Below are 18,292 nucleotides of genomic sequence, written 5' to 3'. Positions count from 1 at the left end.
AGCGATTTGACTCGTTCTAACTGTGTCCGTGGCTTCTGTCCTCATCCAGTCCACAGACCTGGTCAGCATGGTGTACAGCTGCATCGGGGCAGAAATCGAAGACTCCGATGGCAGCAGCAACTGTGACATCAAAGGGACAGACCAGGATGCTGACAGATCAGTCACCATCTCAGATGCCCCGACAGATACTCGAACTAACGGCCACGTGGTGTCCTCCAAACAACAGACGGACAGACAGATGGAGACGGCCAGGCAGGAGAGGATTGTGCCCCTGACAGACTCGCGGACTGAGATAGAAGATGATGTGCAGAGCGGCGGAGGTGGAAGCATGGCCCCCTGTGGGCCAAGGCCAGAGCCGCCTCCACAGAGTGCTAAGCCCAGTTTGGCTGTCATGAGGCAGAGACACCTGCAGGAGAGTTTAGGTATTGCACCTTAAACAACAACTGAAGTTCTGTTACAGTATAATATTGTAAAATGTCCCTATTGGATAAATAAGTATCCAACATGATAATAATCACATGGTATAAATATGATGATAAAATAATAAATGATGAAGATTCAGGTGTGACTCTTATTAGAATGACTGATAATAATGATAATTCTAAAAATAGACTCACATCTGTACACATGGCACGAATGCATGTGGTTGACCGTGATATATTTTTAGATCACTGTCTTGTTGAATAAAAGTCCAAAGGGAAAACAATCAGAAGATGTCATGTTTTTAAAGAAGAAAAAGAGCAGAAAACTCACAAAAGCTGCAAAAACCGTGTAGACGAGTGTTAAAGTGTGTTTAATGAGAGATGCAATACGAGAACAGACGATGACATGATTGGCTTTGTCCTGAAGGACTGCTTCTTCAGCTGTAGAGGCCTTTTGTGGAGAAAGAGCCATTGTTAAGTCTCAAGTCTAGACTTCTTAATGGGCAAAACCTCCGAGTATTGTAGACTGCAGTCTGACTCAAAGGGAATTAAGAGATCACTGTAACAGAACTGGTCATGGCATAAAATCAATGTTAAAGCCAGCAGTTTGGCGTTAAAACGGAGAAAGGGTGCAGGGATGTGCATCTTTATCGTCCGATTGAAATCCTTAATGCAAGCTGTGGACAGCAGCACATATAAATAGTTGTCTCTTAAAAGCTGGAGCAAGCTCTTAACACAGAAATGGAAAAGCAATCCAGGTTGGTTGGTTTTAATTTGCACAGTTTGTGCTTTCAGCCCCTTCAGCCAAAGGCTCCCATTCCCAGGTTCGTGTGAAATGTGTGCTGCTTGCCAATATTCCTGCATCAGGTCTTATTCTGCTTTTCTTATCTTACGTCATGTATAGTGTATATGTACTGTTATAGTGGTGGATGCTCATATTAGACACGTTTCAGATAATGTGTTTAGTCTATGAATAAATAATCACCGTGAACCAAAAAACTCTTCAGGCTTCAGAAGACGGGCTGTCTTTGTTTTTCTTTGTTGGTTACTTTTTGCTCTGTGTGACATCAAAGAGTGGATGTAGTCGTCTCAGGAGAACTAGCAGCAGCACCGCCCACATGTGGTTTAAATTTTTGTTTAGTGAGGGGCAGCCAATCAGAAGGAAACTGGCCTAAAGTCAGAGTGAAAAGAGGCAGTGGATGAACTGAAGGCAAGACAGCTAAGAATAATTTTGACCTGTGAATCATGCAAGGCTACTATAGAAATCCAGAAATAAATTGAGGGGTTTTTTGTGTTGGCTACTTTTTGTTTTCCCAGAAGAAGCAGGGAGGCTGGAGGCAGAGGGAGACCAGTGTGAAAGGAAGCGCGAGGAGAAACATAGAGGGCGAGGGCCAGAGGGAGAGCGTCCTCTCATTCCCAATAAGGTAACTATATGCTGTATGCGCTGTATGTACTATAAGAGATTAGAAGAAGAAAGCACATCTTGTTGTCATATTTTTCGGTTGCATAGTCAAATTTTGTGCTCCTCCATCAGCCCAGCCTCGATGTCTCTAGAGACAAGACTTCTCCAGATAAGGCCAAGACCTCCCCCGTCACCCCAGCAGAAGAACAATTCAATGATCAGAGATGTTTACCTCCTGGTCAACCCATCGCTGAAGGTGAGGGAAGCACCGAGAGGATGAGCCCACCGGCGTCTGTCATACCTGGGATGGAAGCAGCAGATCCTGCTGTAATCACTCACGGTAACCATGTCATTTTATATGTATGCACAGTCATAGCAGTCCAAAATGTCTCCTCTGTTTTTTCTTCTTTTTTTAAAATAAAATAATAAATCTGGAACTTTAACATCACCATCACGAACGTTCTAGATCTTTACATTCCATCCATGGCCGTCTTCTTTTGCTCTTCAGTCACAGGAACCGTTACACCCCCAAAAGTAAACGGCCAGATCTCTAGCAGGCAGTGTGTTCTTAATGATGTGGATAGAAAGGGCAGATTGGCATAATAAGATGCAAATAACTGCTGTGATCTTCCCAATTAACAATAACCAACAAACACAGATGAGGAGGGAGGCCATAATGGATTTCCAGCAACATCACATCACACCAGGAAGTCCAGCTCGTTTGACATAGGTACTGTGTGTCTGGTGCCGTGTTTGTTTCTGCAGCCCCGCAGTTGTGCATGCATTTTGTAGTACTGCGCAGTAATACGTAAAGACACAAATGCACGTCTTGTTTTTTTGTTGTTGTTCATAATTCATAACAATGGCGCAACGCCTTTGTTATTTTTTATCAAACAAACTCAGCGTGACTCTCCTATTTGATGTGCTCCCCACCCCGTAGAGCGTGCTGGCTGCGCATCAACTTGTTGCTTTACCCTGCATCCTTTATTCTGAGTTCCTGTACCCCACTATGTGTGTGTGTGTCTGTCTCATGCCATCTATTCCCAGGCATGGAACGGGATGTGCCCTATGATCTGGAGAGGTCTTCAGATCGCAGATTCCTTGTGAAAAAACCCTATTTCCCTCAGTGCAGAAACAGGTCTCTGGACTACCCTGCTGGGACCGGGTGTATGTATCCGTCTCTCTTTCCTGCAGATATGTGCGGTATGACGAGCAGCATGAAGTCCATGCGTGTTGAGATTTTTGCACAATGTATTTTTTTTCTTTTCCACCCCATCTTGTTTTTATAACAATAAAATCTTTCATTCATATTCCAAAATCTTCAATAATTTGTTTTTAGCATTTGCGGAAGCCCAAACGTGTACACGCTTAACAGAGATGAGTCATACCCTACATATTGAATGCAAGCCTCCTTTGCCTCAATTGGATTGCCAAAGAAAGAGATCATAAAACATAATTTAAAGATGGAATTTGGCTGTTTTCCAGATATGTCTCATTGCAGCTGGCAGCCGGATCTGACACTGCTTGGGATTAGTGTGCTGTTAGATGAGACCTTCTCCCTTTTTCAAACGAGGACCTTTTATCTCCCCTCCTTTAATTGGAGCAGATTCTTTCCTTGATATCATGTTCCATTATTGTGCTAATTGGCAGTACGGTTTAGCTGATTCATCATCACTTCCTGCTTTGAGCAGATTGACGCCGAATGTGAAAACCCTGGGGCAGTGGAATTCAGCTCTAATGACATTCCAAAAACTACTGCCAATTACCCCAGTAATACAGAACTATATATCAGCAAGCTGCTGCAGGGGACTCAATTATCATCACTATGAGAATGATAAAAGGCTCCACATGTCACGAGTGGCGGCATAAAAGCCGGTCGTAAAGAGCGTGCGGGGTCCTCTGTGACCTGTCGGGATGAGTTTAGGTGTATTGGAAGTTTAAGCAGCGCATTGTCACGTTTATGTTTCTTGTCTACACCGAGAGGTTCTTTTTGCATGCGGCAGATAATATCTGAGCCTAGCTTCAGGTTTTTTAAGCTCTAAGCTTTTTTTTATCTCCACCCATTCATGCAAGCTTAAAAAATTACATTTGAAATATCACCTTCTAAAAGTGATGCAGAAGACGGCCATCTGTCTCCATAGAAGTGCAGCTTTCAGTTTTATTTTATTTTTTGGCCACTTGGGGGCAGCAGAAACAAGCTGTGAACCGCTGACCGTTGAAGAGTCATTGCTGTGAACACAACACTGACATTTTATCGCCCTACATATTTCCGGATTGAGCTAGGCAGCAACATTAGCATTCATTCAGAGTAGTGTTTCAGTCTAACTGTGGAATTAAGTGTAATGTAGCTGTCGAGCATATTTTTATTCCCACCACTCACAGTACATTTGCTTCTGTAGGTTATGAAAGCCCCCAGCTTGGTAACAGAGATGCATTATGACATTACCTGTGGACCAGGAGACGTTTGCTGGGAAGAAAAGACTTGGACGCGGAGGACTGGAGAGAGACGAGCTTTTAAAACTGTGGACTCGGCTGACAAAGATTCAACAGGATGTCTTTTTTTTTAAAATATATTTTTATTTTTAATCCCTGCAAACATTTGTTGCTGAAAATGCATGTACTGTATGCCGGTTTTGACTGCTTGCACTCGCTATTTTACTCTCAGGCATAAACAAAGCTCTACTTTTCATACAAACACAGTGGATCAGTGTTTCTCCAGTATGCTCACAAACAGCTGTTTTATGCATTTGTGCAAATATCATTTAATATTGAAAGCGCGTCTTTTCATGCCCTATCTGTATTTAACTGACAATCTGTGACTTCTGAAAGTGAGTTTTGTAGTGTATTTATTCTAATGGGATGTATATACTGAATATATAACTGCACTAACCATTGTGGTAACTCTGCCAGTTAACAATCATGATTTTATTTGTGATAACATATCATTTGATAACCGTGTTTGTAAGTATGCTTTTGATGTATGCTGCCGGTGATGACTGAGAAACGTGTTACCATGCACTCCTGTCTCTCCAAGAGTATTTAAACTAGACAGTAGATCGTTTTAATCAGATTTTGCGGGCCTGAAAATGAGTATTTTTTCTAAAAATGCTTCTATGAATCCGAATAAATAAAAGTGACTTTCCAGAAGGAAGTGGACTGCTGAAAGTTACTTTCACAATACATTACATTAAATGTAACAATGTGTCAGAGTGGCATCCGTTTCTAAAACGGGAACAGTTTAGCTGTCGTGATTTCACCATTTAGGCTGTGTTGTTGCTGAAGTAACACAGTACTGTGCTTGTCTTGAGCCACCCGTCATTTCTTTATATTTTGCTGGGGAAATGGGTGATTTTTTTAAAGCAAACATCCACAGAAATGCCTCAGGAAAAAACAGGCTGTCATTTCTAATGAGCATGAAAGTTACTATTTGTTACCGACTTTATTCTTTAACACAGCCTGAACTCTCTCAGGCAGATTTCAGGAATAGTTCTCCAGGCTTCCTGAAGGACATTCAAAGCTCATCTTTGGATGTTTCTACCTTTTCTTCTGTTCTCTGTTAATACGAATGTTTTTCTATTTCTTATGAACGTGACACCCATTCATCTGCTGTCAACTTTTTGATTTTTTTTTGATGGATACAAAAGTGGCATCAGTCCTCTCTTCTAACTCTCTGCAATGAAGAAAAAGCGCATATCTACCAAAATATCTGACCATTGGAAATCTGATATCTTTACTTCTAAAGTCAAGTGCTTTAAACTGAGACACTTTCACACTCTGGTTTTAACTATCGTTGTCTCTTGTGAGTGCTCCAGTTTTGTAGAGAGCCACATTAGTGGTGCTAAACTCTGCTTTTGTAAAAAATTTGAAATTTATGACGCAAAATTTTATATCTCTATGCATTTTCAGTGCTTTGTCTAATAATGGGCTCAGAATCAGAAGTGGCATGAAGGATGCTTTATGATATTTATCATCTATGCTCACTGTACAAAGCATTTGTACAGGTGGCGATCGTGGCTCAAGAGTTGGCAGTTCGTCTTGTAATCGGAAGGTTACCGGTTCGAGCCCTGGCTCCGACAGGCTTGGTCGTTGTGTCCTTGGGCAAGACACTTCACCTGTTGCCTACTGATGGTGGTCAGAGGGCCCGGTGGCGCCAGTGTCCAGCAGCCTCGCCTCTGTCAGTGCGCCCCAGGGCAGCTGTGGCTACAATGTAGCTTGCCATCACCAGTGTGTGGATGACTGAATGTAGTGTAAAGCGCTTTGGGGTCCTTAGGGACTAAGTAAAGTGCTATACAAGTACAGGCCATTTACCATTTATCCTCATTTCTTGGTGATTTGATGACTCCAGATGCTCTTTTAGCATTACTGCTTCTCAGCACCAGATGGCAGCAGAGACTAAGCACGTCTGCGGCTTCTGAGAGCCAGTGACAAGTCGCTGCCAACTCGTGATGCACTGTCATAATCATGGATCCTAGCAGCATCCAGTTACTGTAATGAATGCAGAATATGCACGATCATACAGTTGTTATGACACTGATGGTTGCTGATGAGATCGTTTGGAGCTCTGGATGAGACTTGCCACATAGCAAGATCAGCATTTAATTGACACTATTAACATGCTCTATTAAATGCTCCTATCTCTGGCATGTAAATCGCAGATTAGACCTCAGACTCTCTCTCTCTGTGTGAGCCGAGGCTCAGACGGTTCGTCAGCGTTTATTCCAGACAATGACGAGACGCCTGTTTATCTTGTGACAGTGAGAAGCTTTTAATTCCCTCCATGCAGTCACCTGATCTCCCACACTGCCAGGACAGATCACAGCCAGGGGTGTTCACATTCACGGGGTCACCAGATAAGCTCAGCTAATTCTCTCGCCGGCTTCCCTTCCACACACAGTCCCACGCACCATATGCTTAGCTGAATGTTTTATCACAGTACACTGTGTTCACAAACACAATGTTACATTAACAAAACTGTGTGATTTTCTTAGGGCACTCCAGCTCATTCATCATCATGTGAATATCAGCTGGTGTGAGGGTTGTACTTTTTATCTGCGTGTTTTTAACCTTTACCGTTTCTTTGTCTTTGGTGACTGTGGGGAAGTGTGTGTCTCAAGTGCTCGGCACCAGCAGATGGGTCAGCAGCGGGCCATTTGATTCACCGCATCAACTGTGGAAGCCCCACAATGAGTGTACGCATATGAGCCAGTGTGCTACCGACAGAGCAGAACAAAAACAGGTGTGTAAGAAGAGACTTTGGGCTTGGTGGGCTTATGTGTAAAGTAATATAACACCTGGCAAAAAAATAAGTATTTCAGCTTCGTGTCAGGGCCCATATGTCGCCTTTGGAGTGGGATACTTTCTACGTAAATATAGAGCATTATGGTGATTTTCTCCTCACAAACTCTAAGCCCTTGTTTATCTCCTTGCAGCCAGGCGGTGCTTTAAATTCGTATTGCTAATGACAGAAAATGTAAACAAATCAAGCAGCCTTTTCTTTATAGACCCCGGCACCAATCATATTTAGTTCCCTGAGTTAGTTGCGGACATTCGAATAAAACAACTGAGACTGTTAGTGTGATGCTCGGCTAGGATAACTTGAACTCTAGTCTAGTCTGCAAAATTGAGCCTTTCTTGGAAGATTAACATGCCATCATGCCTTGGGGTCTGTGGTCATTGCATGCATATGCAGTCTCACCAACTATCACTGAGTCCCCTGCCTCAGCAGCACAACACTGTGCGGAAGAAGTAGCATTTTAATAAAAATGCTAAATAGAGGAGTTCAGCCAAAGGTTAAAAGACCCAAAAGTTTCCTCAGCAGGCTTAGAAATATGGCAGAATAAGCATTGGCGACAGCAAGGGACCACCGATCTCTGTGTGCAGCCAATGCCACAACTAGGAATATGGATAAAGATGGTGAAAACTGCAGCACAAGATCTGGTGTAACACCTGCCAGCCAGAACTTCCTCTGAGTTTAAGATATCCACGATGTCTTACCAGCCCCAACAAACGTCTCCATCTGAGGGAGGACAGTAACTCCTTTCTGTCCTCTGCACCTTTGGAGATTATCCCTGAAACATTCATTCAACAGCTTCCTGAAGTCAAATGTAATACAAATGTTGACATGAACAAGTCGTAAGGTTGTTGCTTGAAATGTTGCTATACGCCAGAATCCATTTTCTTGTTGGAATAAAACCCGATCAAGCTGACAACCAAAGCCACCATCCAGCACATCCACATATGCACACTGGCAGTTAAAAATAGACCTTTCGAGATAATTGAGATTTCCTGACCATGTGACATCAACAATTTGCTGGCCTGACATGATCATTTGTTTTGATTCCACTAAGCAGGTCATCATGTTAAAGCTCACAGAGGCGTGGGTAGAGCTTGTGTGGAGGATGCTAATCAAAGAAAGTGCCAGGGATACTATATCTTTGAGGCTGTGAGCTAAAGTGGGATATAGAGGAAAACTCTAATATGAGTGAACAGCTCAATGAGATTGCTCTGGGTCAAAACGCCTGACTCACGGGGGTGTTGCTCAGATGAAAGCTGAAGTCTGATTATCCTGAGTTGGGTCACTTGGGTGTTGGGATATGGTCTTGGAGAAACCTGAAATTCAGGTGACAGGAACACCAATGATGATGCATACCAGCTCAACTAAGAGTTGAATTTTGCACTTTTTCTTGCAGCAGTGGATGCTGAAATCTGAAAGTGAGTAGAGCAGGCTGCTGCTTGAACTGGAGAAGAGAAAGATGGGACTCGAGAATGAAATATTTTTCAATGTTTGCCATGTGCAGTGCAGTCCAGCGGACAAAACAACAGCTGACATCTCAGATGACACTATCACGGTCCAGGGCTGGTCAGGGTTTTCTCTCTCTCGCTCTCTGTCTCTCTTTCCAATCCACTCCTTTTCCTCTTAAGTATAGTTTTGGTTGCCCCTCCTTGGGCTCTCCCTGCCAGCAGAATCTGCCTTTTTACTGTTCTTTGCTGACATACCTGTCTGTGTTACCTCTCTGTATACAAGGACAAACTAAAGTCTGCACTCCTCGTCAGGTTGTTGTTATATAATAACCTGACACATCACGGTAAATGGTAATCAGGCTCTCTGATGCACTTTGAAGCTCCCAGGGAGATTTTCTTGCTAACGCTGCTTTCGCTACGCCTCTTAGAAAACCACCTTGTCCTTGATCAACTGAAGCTTCTTTCCCAAAAGCATTACTCACCTGGATCATGAGCCTGCCAGACACACACCTGAGTATCTCCCAGCTCCAAACTCTCTCTCTGTTGATCTTTGTGCCTAAAATAAAACTATTGAGAAGTGAACACTGTGGTCTGGGTCTCGCTTCAGTGTCCTTCAAGGCTGAACTAATTGGCTATGGCTGATATAACTTCTGTTGTATAAAGACTAAACTGAAGTGAAACTGATTTGAACTATTGTATGGTGGACCAGGACAAGTTTCGATTATTTTCCCTGATTTTTCTGGAGCTTTTGACCATATTTCAAATATATCATAACTACACTGGTTCATTGACTTTCATCCGTTTTAAAGTCTCAATGAGATCATTTTGTCTGAAACTAGAACTGTGCTAGTCAAAGGAGTTTGCAAAGAAACTGTGCTAATTTATAAAGTGTATTTATTAAAATATCTGCCAAAAGTTTGCAGTGGCCCACTCATTCATGATTTTTTTATTTTAAATATTTTTTAAGTATTTTTTCACAATTCTGAAAATATCAAGGTTCAAGGTTCAAGGTTCTTTATTTGTCACATGCATAGTTATACAAGTATAACACACAGTGAAATGTATCCTGACACGATCCTCGACATGTGCAAAAAAATGGGGGGGGGGTAGAGGGATAACATTATAAATATATATATAGTATATACATTGGGTGAATGTGCAGTAGAAGCAGCAGCAGGTGAATTCTGTACATTAATATGAATAGACATCTGACTATTTTACAGAATGGACAATATAAACATATTTAAAGTTAAAGGAAGTTAAAGGAATTTGAGTGTCTGGAGGAGAGTCTCAGTCAATTATAGATGATGTGAGATGGCGTGTGTGTGTGTGTGTGTGGGGGGGGGGGGGGGGGGGGTGTTGGTTTAGGGCCCGGATGGCTTGAGGATAAAAGCTCTTCTTGAGTCTCTCTGTCCTTGCCCGGATGATGCGGAACCTTCTACCAGATTGTAGAAGTTGGAACAGTTTGTTGCCAGGATGGGACGGGTCCTTCAGTATCTGCGCTGCTCTAGTCCGGCATCTCCTGGTGTAGGTGTCCTGAAGTGGGGGGAGAGCAATCCTGCAGCAGCGTTCTGCTGTACGGATCACTCTCTGGAGAGCTTTTTGGTCCTTCACACAGCTGTTCCCGAACCACGCTGTCATGTTCTGTGTGAGGATACTCTCCACAGCGCCTGTATAGAAGATCCTGAGGATCTTTGGAGAGACCCTGAACTTCCTTAGTTGTCGGAGGTGATACAGGCGCTGCCTAGCCTTCTTGGTCTGGACCTGAATGTGGGCAGCCCATGTCAGGTCTGAGGAGATGTGGACACCAAGATATTTGAAGGACTGCACCCTCTCCACTGGAGCTCCATTGATGAAAATGGGTTTGTAGTCTCTGTGCTGACTCCTTCTGAAGTCCACCACCAGCTCCTTGGTCTTGCTGACGTTCAGCTGGAGGTGGTTGTCCTGGCACCATGATGCCAAATTCTTCACTTCGTCCATGTAGGCCGCCTCATCGCTGTTGGAGATGGCACCCAACACCACTGTGTCGTCAGCAAACTTCACAATGGTGTTGGAGCCGTGGGTGGCCACACAGTCCGAAGTGTAGAGGGAGCAGAGCAGTGGCGAGAGGACACACCCCTGTGGTGCTCCTGTGTTGATGGTGATGCTTTCAGAGACACACCCACCCACCCTCACCACCTGAGTTCTGCCGGTGAGGAAGTCCAACACCCATGCACACAGACGGCTGTTGAGTCCCAGGTCCCTCAGCTTTGTGAACAGTCTGCTGGGCACTATTGTGTTAAACGCTGAACTGTAATCAACAAACAGCATTCTCACATAGTTACCCTGTTTCTTGTCCACGTGGCTGAGGGTGGTGCGCAGGACATGGGCGATGGCGTCTTCAGTGGATCTGTTGGGTCGGTAGGCGAACTGGAGCGGATCTGTGGAGTCTGGGATGGAGGAGGAGATGATGTTCTTCAGCAGCCTCTCAAACACCTTCATGACTACTGAGGTCAGCGCAACTGGCCGGTAATCGTTCAGGGATGAGGGTTTGCTGTTCTTGGGCACCGGGATGATGGTGGATCTTTTGAAGCATGTGGGGACCACAGACTTCGCCAGGGACTCGTTGAAGATGTAAGTGAACACACCTGCTAGCTGGTCAGCACAGCAGCGCAGCAGACGGCCGGTGATGCCGTCTGGCCCCGCCGCTTTCCTTGTGTTCACTCTCCTCAATGCCGCTCGGACGTCATGCTCCGCGAGTATGAAAAACATAAGAACTGACACCATAAACTATGAACACTATCAATTATACACTATGTAGTATGTAGTGTCATAGTGACACTATAGTTTAGTGGCAATAGACAGTTTCCGACAAGCAAAGAATTCGTGGTTCAGTCCTAAGAGGATCCACAAATTTCTCTGGAGTCGTGTCAGGATGGCATCTCATGTGGAAAATCTGCCAAATCAAACACTTGGAACGTCCCACTATTGCAGCCCCTTGTGAATAAGGGAGCAGCTGAAAGCAGCACGTTTCCAAAAGGTTAAAAAAGTAAGTGTGCCCAAACTTTATCTGGTCCCTTATTTCTGTACATTACTATGGAGTCTGTCACCAAGCTACAATGACTGATTCAAGACTTGGCAGACAAGATTCTGGCAAAACAATCAGAATCAGACTTTGTCCAAAGCAGAGGTGGAAGATCTGCTCAGGTCCTTTCCATAATACAATAATCACCACACGGCACGTTACAAGACCTGCCATGAATACCAGAGTACATGTTTAATCAGGGAAAATGCTGCTTAAGTTAAAAGAATTTATCTGATCAAGAGCAGAACTGTTAACTGTTCTGTTGCTAAACATTATCGCTTTTTTATTTTTCTATTAAATTTTTTTATCTAATATACATTTTCCATTATACACAACACTACAATATTAGATCCTCTTCTAAGAAAGTTTCACTAACGCCAGCTAACAGCAGCTAACGATTTCACTAACAGTAGCTATCAGTAGCAAAAAAAAGCTGCACTTATTGAGAAAAAAGTTCAGGATGTCCTCAACAAGTATCAGCATCGCTTTCATCAGATGAAGACAGCTTCACCGACTTACCAAGGGTATATCAGGGTAGTTTTACAGCTTCCTGTGAAACTTCGTGGAGTGGACATCCGGCATATTGACAACTGAGGAAAGCAGCATACTGACAGTCTAAACTTACCGCGGATGAATGCAAGCCAGGGTTGTTTGTCCCACAGGTGCCACCCTAGGTAGGATTGTGCACTTGAATTGAGAGATGTAAGAAAAACACAATTCAGCTGACTGCTTTCTGCCATCTACTGCCATCTAGTGGTGAGATTTTATACACTCTACCTTTAAACTGGTATTCAGCTTAAACTGGTTTCCAGTTATTCCAAGCTAGGAAATAGTCTTTGGGACAAGGAACTCTTTAGATGGAGAGCTGGTTGAGACCTAAATTGTAGCTGTAAAAAAAAAAAAAAAAACATGACTAAACGTCATTTTGATCCTAACTACAAGTAATTTAAATAGTAAATCTATTCTGTCTGCGGTAATTTTCCTGTATCGTTTCAGCAGTTTATATACAGGCAACATGGCAACATACCTTTTGTACTAAAAGGAAACGATGCCTGTGATATCAGCTGCAGCCAAATTTACGTCACAGATTTCTTAAGGTTTCTTAAGATTTGATACTTTAAAATACTTTAATAGTTAATGATCAGCACTTTATTTAACTTAGTATTCTGTGTTAAACTATAACTATAAACTGATCCACTGTTATGTCTTTGCATTTCATTGCTGAAGACATCAACACTCACTCACTCGTTCATTCAGAAATAGTCTGTAGCCTGTTTGTACTAGCCTTCGTTCTGTCATGTTTTTTTCATATTTCCAAAACTTTATAAGAAACAGTATAATAAGAAAATGTATGATAAAAGCAAACAAAGTGTAAAATGAGGTAAAACGAGTTGAGGTTTCAATCTGACTATACTGATAATCAGCTGCAAACCCTGCTGCTTCTGCAGTTCCTCAGGTTAAAACCTTTATTCCTCCTTACAAAGAATAAACATGACGCAACTGAGCGCCTCACACTTAACAGATTCCTCTGGCTCCATCCTGAACTCGAAATGACTCAAACATCTCCCACCGACGCAGCTGTCGCTGTGTTTTTCCTCTCAGGTTCATAAAAGGCTTCTATTCACGTTGCCTCCATCTTTACGATCTGAGGAGGCGTGCTTGACACTTTCAACACTTTCTCAGTGGAGGCAGTCATTCATACTCCCTCCCTTCTTCTTAATGCCTGCATCTGCCTTGCTCTCAGTGCTCTCTCGCCCTCTTCCTCCCACCTGCTCCCTCGCTCTATACCTGTTTGTTTTCCCTTAAAGCTTCATAATACCCACCGCCAGCAATTAGCGGAGATTAAAGCTGTGTGTGTGTGCTTAGGTGTGCTTGCACTTGCGGGGGTGTTTGTACCCTCTTCTGTTTCACTGTGTGTGTGTCTGCGTGTGAGAGAGCAAAGTGATAGTGAGGTCAGAGCTGAAGGAGATGAGGCAGTGTTACCTTTAGTGGGAGTGAGATATTTTGTAGACAACATATACATGTAGCTAGAGGCAGCGTGGCCGGCTGAGGTCACCAAGCCAAGAGGGGAAGAGAATTCTGACACTGAAGGCTCCACAGTGAAGATGGACTGCACGGCCAAGAGTCAGCGGACATTCAAATAACACACCATGTGTGATTTTTATGAGTGCTGCTTTAGTTTGCAGATGTCTGTCTCCTTGTTTTGTTCATCTATATCTTTGAATTGCTCTAACCCCTCCACCAGTCAAGCATTAGAATATGCAGGCACGCTATAAAGTCAATTTCTTTGTGACTTTAAATTTGAATTAAAACAGGTGTCAAACCATGTTCTCACAGGTGAAAGCCCAGTTCTGTTAAAGACCAGTTTCATTAGTTTTTATATTACCTAATGATGATCAGGTCTGAAAGGCCCCAGAATCAGCTAAAGTCACAGGCTGAAAGTCTGAAAATAGACCAAGGGGGTGGTGCCGAGACCTGGTATGCTCTCAGGCCACTTCAATATCAACATAGTATAAACTGCCACCGAGGCTGAAACTCCCTGCCCAGCATTTATGAAATGAGTCACTGGATTTAGGAAGGACATCCAGATTAGTCTCTGATGTTTTTTGGGGGGAGATATTACCACAAAATCTCCCATTTTTCCTGTTTCAATTTGTTATGCTTTTTTGAAAACATGATGCACAATGTTCATTCTTGTCCTATCGGGTGAACCCAGGCAAGGATGACCGTAGAAGTTGATCACTTATTACCTGGAACAGTGAGAAAAAAATTATTTGCAGCCCAAAATTTCATTCATTCATCATAACAAATGATATAAAACTGTTGACGCGATACAGATCAGTTGGTTGCCTTTCTGTTATGTCTTATTAATCCGTCTTATTAAAAGTTTTTTTTATGTTTCTAAAATTCCCACAACATAGAAATTAACTGTTTGTGTGATTTCATTCCAGTGTAAAGTCTATAGCAGTGCCATATGATGTGGAAGAAAAGAAGCTAGCTTCCATAATATATTAGGCCTGTGGATAATGCACTGTGATATAAAGCAATGTGCTAGTAAAAGCTATGTTTACTATCACTTTTAATTGAATGAGTGACAATCCAATTACAAAGAAAACGTCAGTGGGCACCATTAAAATGACATAGTGGTGTTTTGCTGAGAAGGTCTTGCTGCAACCTTCCGACACTGATTTTTCAGCTAGTGGAGCATCAGTAGAGCTCAGCGCTGATGCTGGACATGATTGGCTTTCCAGTCACTCCCAAATGTGCCAGATGGTGTTGATGTCAGGCTTGTGCAACCCAGACAGTCCCTAAACTGTGGGAAGCACAGTACTATTTACAACCTCGCTGCAGGAAGAAGCACCAAGCACCAGAAGACTTTTCTAACTGCCATTAAAACTGTCTTAAACATTGAACAGAATTGATTCTGCTTGTTTCAAAGTTTCCTTTTTTTCCAGCTTGTACACTTTGAGCTGAAAAAATGACAAGAGTCTCCCTTAAGCTCAAGTTGTGTGTTTGCATTTGTGTATGCATTTGTCTGTGTGTGCATGGCCAATGGGCAACATGGGAAGTCACAAAGAGGAGTGGATAGAGGAGTAACGCAGGTGCGTGCCTGCTCGTTCTCCTCTTCATACTGCACATCAGCTGATGGTTAGCGAAGGGCTTTTTCCCAGGAGCAGGTCACTGTTCACAGTAAGTGAGTCGCACACATGTACCATCCTTTTTGTATTTCCCTCTGGCTCTGCCCCGCATTTCATTCCTCTGGATTTCCTTTTAAACTCTACCTTCAGTCCACACCTGGGTCTGTCTGCACTAAATTCTTGGCTTCTATTTTTCCTCCACTTGGGATTCGACTTTGTTGTGCCACTCTGAAGTATATCCAGTTCATTCTCTTGTGACTTGTGAAGAAAGCATGACTTTGTAAGTCTGGATGTCCCCGTTCTCTACCCTCCTCAAATACTGCTCTAACGATACATCAAAGTATTTGGTATGTAAGTGCAATAGGAGCAGTTCTAGATCAGTAATAGATCAAATATGGTGCTAGTGAAGACTTCCAAAGACGAGCGCGGTTAGGTTCATTGGCGACTCCAAACTGACTGTATGTGAATGTGAGTCCTGCAACAGACCGATGACTTCTCCGGGGTATACGCTGCCTCTGGCCCTATGATAGCTCATGGCCAGAGGCTTTCTTTTGGAAACAGAATACAATTATGCTTTTACGCTGCTTTTAGCTTCCTGTCTAATGTTACTGTTATTTTGAAGAAGGTATTGATAGAAGGTAATAGCTTTGTAGTTTAGTCACTACTGAAACTGAATAGCTATAGCTAATTATTTGCTAATCCTGTGTCCATGTCATTTAAAACCTTCTACTGAGTGAATTTCTTCACGTGTAGCAGCTGCCTCACCCAGAGCTTAAACAGCTTCAGAGATGCTGAGTGAGAAAGAAGCAGGGTTGGACTTGGACATCTTCAAAGAAAGGCTGGAAGGCTGCCTACAACTTTCACCCCAGCTCATTTCAGGAGGTTTTATGAAATGAAAAGGAAGCCAGATCATTCCACATATAGTTCAAGTGATCAAAAAGCAATCAGCCCAAATGTACATTTGCAGCAAGTTTTGCTTTCCTATGAAATCCCCAGCCTTACATGAGCCTGGAATGATTGATTTTCATGCTACAGTTGTAATTAAATTTATCCTGCCTCTGAAGATTTAAAGTGGTTGAACCGAAAATAGCCGGGAGCCAGTCACAACTTCTAAATCAGTAAATCAGCTCAACTTGAGGTCAGTGTGTCTAAAATTAAACGCAATTAGTTTAGCCCTGTGCTGTGCATTTCATGTCTCTTCACTTCCCATCACGTTTCTGTTCTTCTCCTCATCTGTCATGTTACATCTTTCCTTCTTATCCCCTTTCCTCTATTTCGGCTCGTCGTTCCTCATCCGGTTGCTGTTGAACTAATAAAAGTGGAGCGTTAGAAAAAAAGATAAACGATACTAGAATGTGTGGAGTAAATTTTAGTATGGCTGGAAGCAGGTTGCTAATTTGTTGCCCCCCCACCATCACTTTTATTTAAGGCCTGTATGCAGCAAAACAGTTTCACTAGCTATGCTGACCTTTCTGGTTTCTGTGTAAAGCGCGCAGCGTCAGCCACCCCCAAAGATGGAATTTGGACAGGTTTGTTAAGCTTTTCATCAGATACTGCATGAAAAGGACAGATGGGGGAAAGAATGAACAAACGTTTGTACATTTGATCATCCATCTGTCCTTCACACACGATGTTGTGGACGCCGTTGATTTTGACAAAAGTGGGAGTAATGATGCATCCCACCACCGCACACTGGCATTTTCACATTCCATTGATAATGTCAGAGTTAATGGTTAAAGAGCATATCTCTGGAGATGTTGACAAAATGACACATAGTCATCATGAAAACAAACAAACTACAACTGTACTTTGAGTCATGCCTGCTTTTGTTACCGTGTTATTGTTTTCGAAATGTGTGACGAGAAAAAAACAAAACCTATGTAGGCAGCATTTGATTAGATATGGGTAAGTCTGAGGCTTGAAATTCTAATATTTAAAGTTTGTTGAATATTTGGTAACACTTTATGTTAAAATTTGCACATTTATTACATTTAATGGAAAGCGATTTTCAGATTTTCAGCCATATCTCTGTGTTGTCGCTATCATTAAGAATTTGTGGGTATCCACTTCCTTATAAGCTTACGTACTAGTTTCACATAGATAATAAAGCATTTCTTAATTGCAGTAGCAGATAAACTACAAGTGTCCCCTAATAACATCCTAATTTTTTTTTATTGAAAGTAAGTTCCCCATCCTGAAGGGAGGGCAGGAGCACACCATTCATCTACTAGTAAGTCAATATTCTCTATTGTGAAGTTACCTCCTCTTCACACGCAGTAAAACTACTGAACAAAATCTGCAATATTTATTGAAAAGCCCAAACCACACTGTTTATTTCTATTTTATCATCTCAGGAGCATTTATTGGTGTTTTGCAGAGATCAATATTCCCCCATCTCACTGAATTCAAATTGCTTGGCAAACACAAGAGGGAAAATTTGTAGAATTGTGGGTAAATGTCCACACCTCACTGTTAACGGTTTACTTTCTTTACACTAGGTTGTAAATTAGTGTTGATGCTATGCAGCCCCATTCTGCCACTACTCTATTTGTAGCACTTACCTGGTAAAACACAGGTAAGCGTTTACTGTGAAACCTTTTCAGTCTATAAGATTTAAGTTTCTGCTTTCTTCTAGAGAATGAAATATGAAGATCAGTTTTATATCTACCCATTTGGTCCTAAGGAGTGGTTCAGTTAATGGGCTAATCCCATAAAGACTGAAAGGCATTGTAAACAAATAGCCTATAAAGAAGATCCATTAACACAAAGTGCCTTAAACATGCATTATTTTAATCACTAACAGGGAACAAAAACTGTATTGGAAAATTATCCGACCGCTAACTTGTAGGACCTTTGTGAACACTTTCCTGATGAACTTTCTGTTACTGTTCCATCCATCCCTCACCCCTGCTGTCTGCTTTAAAATATACCAAGATAGTGACGTCCAAGCCTGAGGACTTGAACTGTAAGACCACGAACCAGTGAGTGAGGTCAGAGTCTTCAATTGTCCATTTTCTCTTCATGC

At 42.5% G+C, this 18,292-nt stretch overlaps 1 protein-coding gene across 10 annotated transcripts in view; it reads left to right on the top strand.

The window, feature by feature from the left end:
- Positions 1 to 4,971, top strand: part of carmil3 (capping protein regulator and myosin 1 linker 3) — a 94,518-nt gene extending 89,547 nt beyond the window's left edge. For 5 of the 10 annotated variants that reach the window (XM_025900480.1, XM_025900483.1, XM_019348418.2 and 2 more), the window contains 6 exons: positions 50 to 422; positions 1,740 to 1,846; positions 1,957 to 2,164; positions 2,483 to 2,554; positions 2,872 to 2,991; positions 4,224 to 4,971. In XM_025900480.1, the coding sequence (XP_025756265.1) occupies positions 50 to 422; positions 1,740 to 1,846; positions 1,957 to 2,164; positions 2,483 to 2,554; positions 2,872 to 2,991; positions 4,224 to 4,264 (921 nt within the window). In that variant the 3' untranslated portion in view covers positions 4,265 to 4,971. The other 5 variants (XM_025900481.1, XM_025900484.1, XM_025900487.1 and 2 more) reach the window with 5 other exon arrangements.
- The last annotated feature ends 13,321 nt before the right edge of the window (positions 4,972 to 18,292 follow it).

The sequence above is a fragment of the Oreochromis niloticus genome, linkage group LG18 (assembly GCF_001858045.2).
Source record: "Oreochromis niloticus isolate F11D_XX linkage group LG18, O_niloticus_UMD_NMBU, whole genome shotgun sequence".
NCBI lineage: Eukaryota > Metazoa > Chordata > Actinopteri > Cichliformes > Cichlidae > Oreochromis > Oreochromis niloticus.
This window is presented reverse-complemented; position numbering and strand designations above follow the sequence as displayed.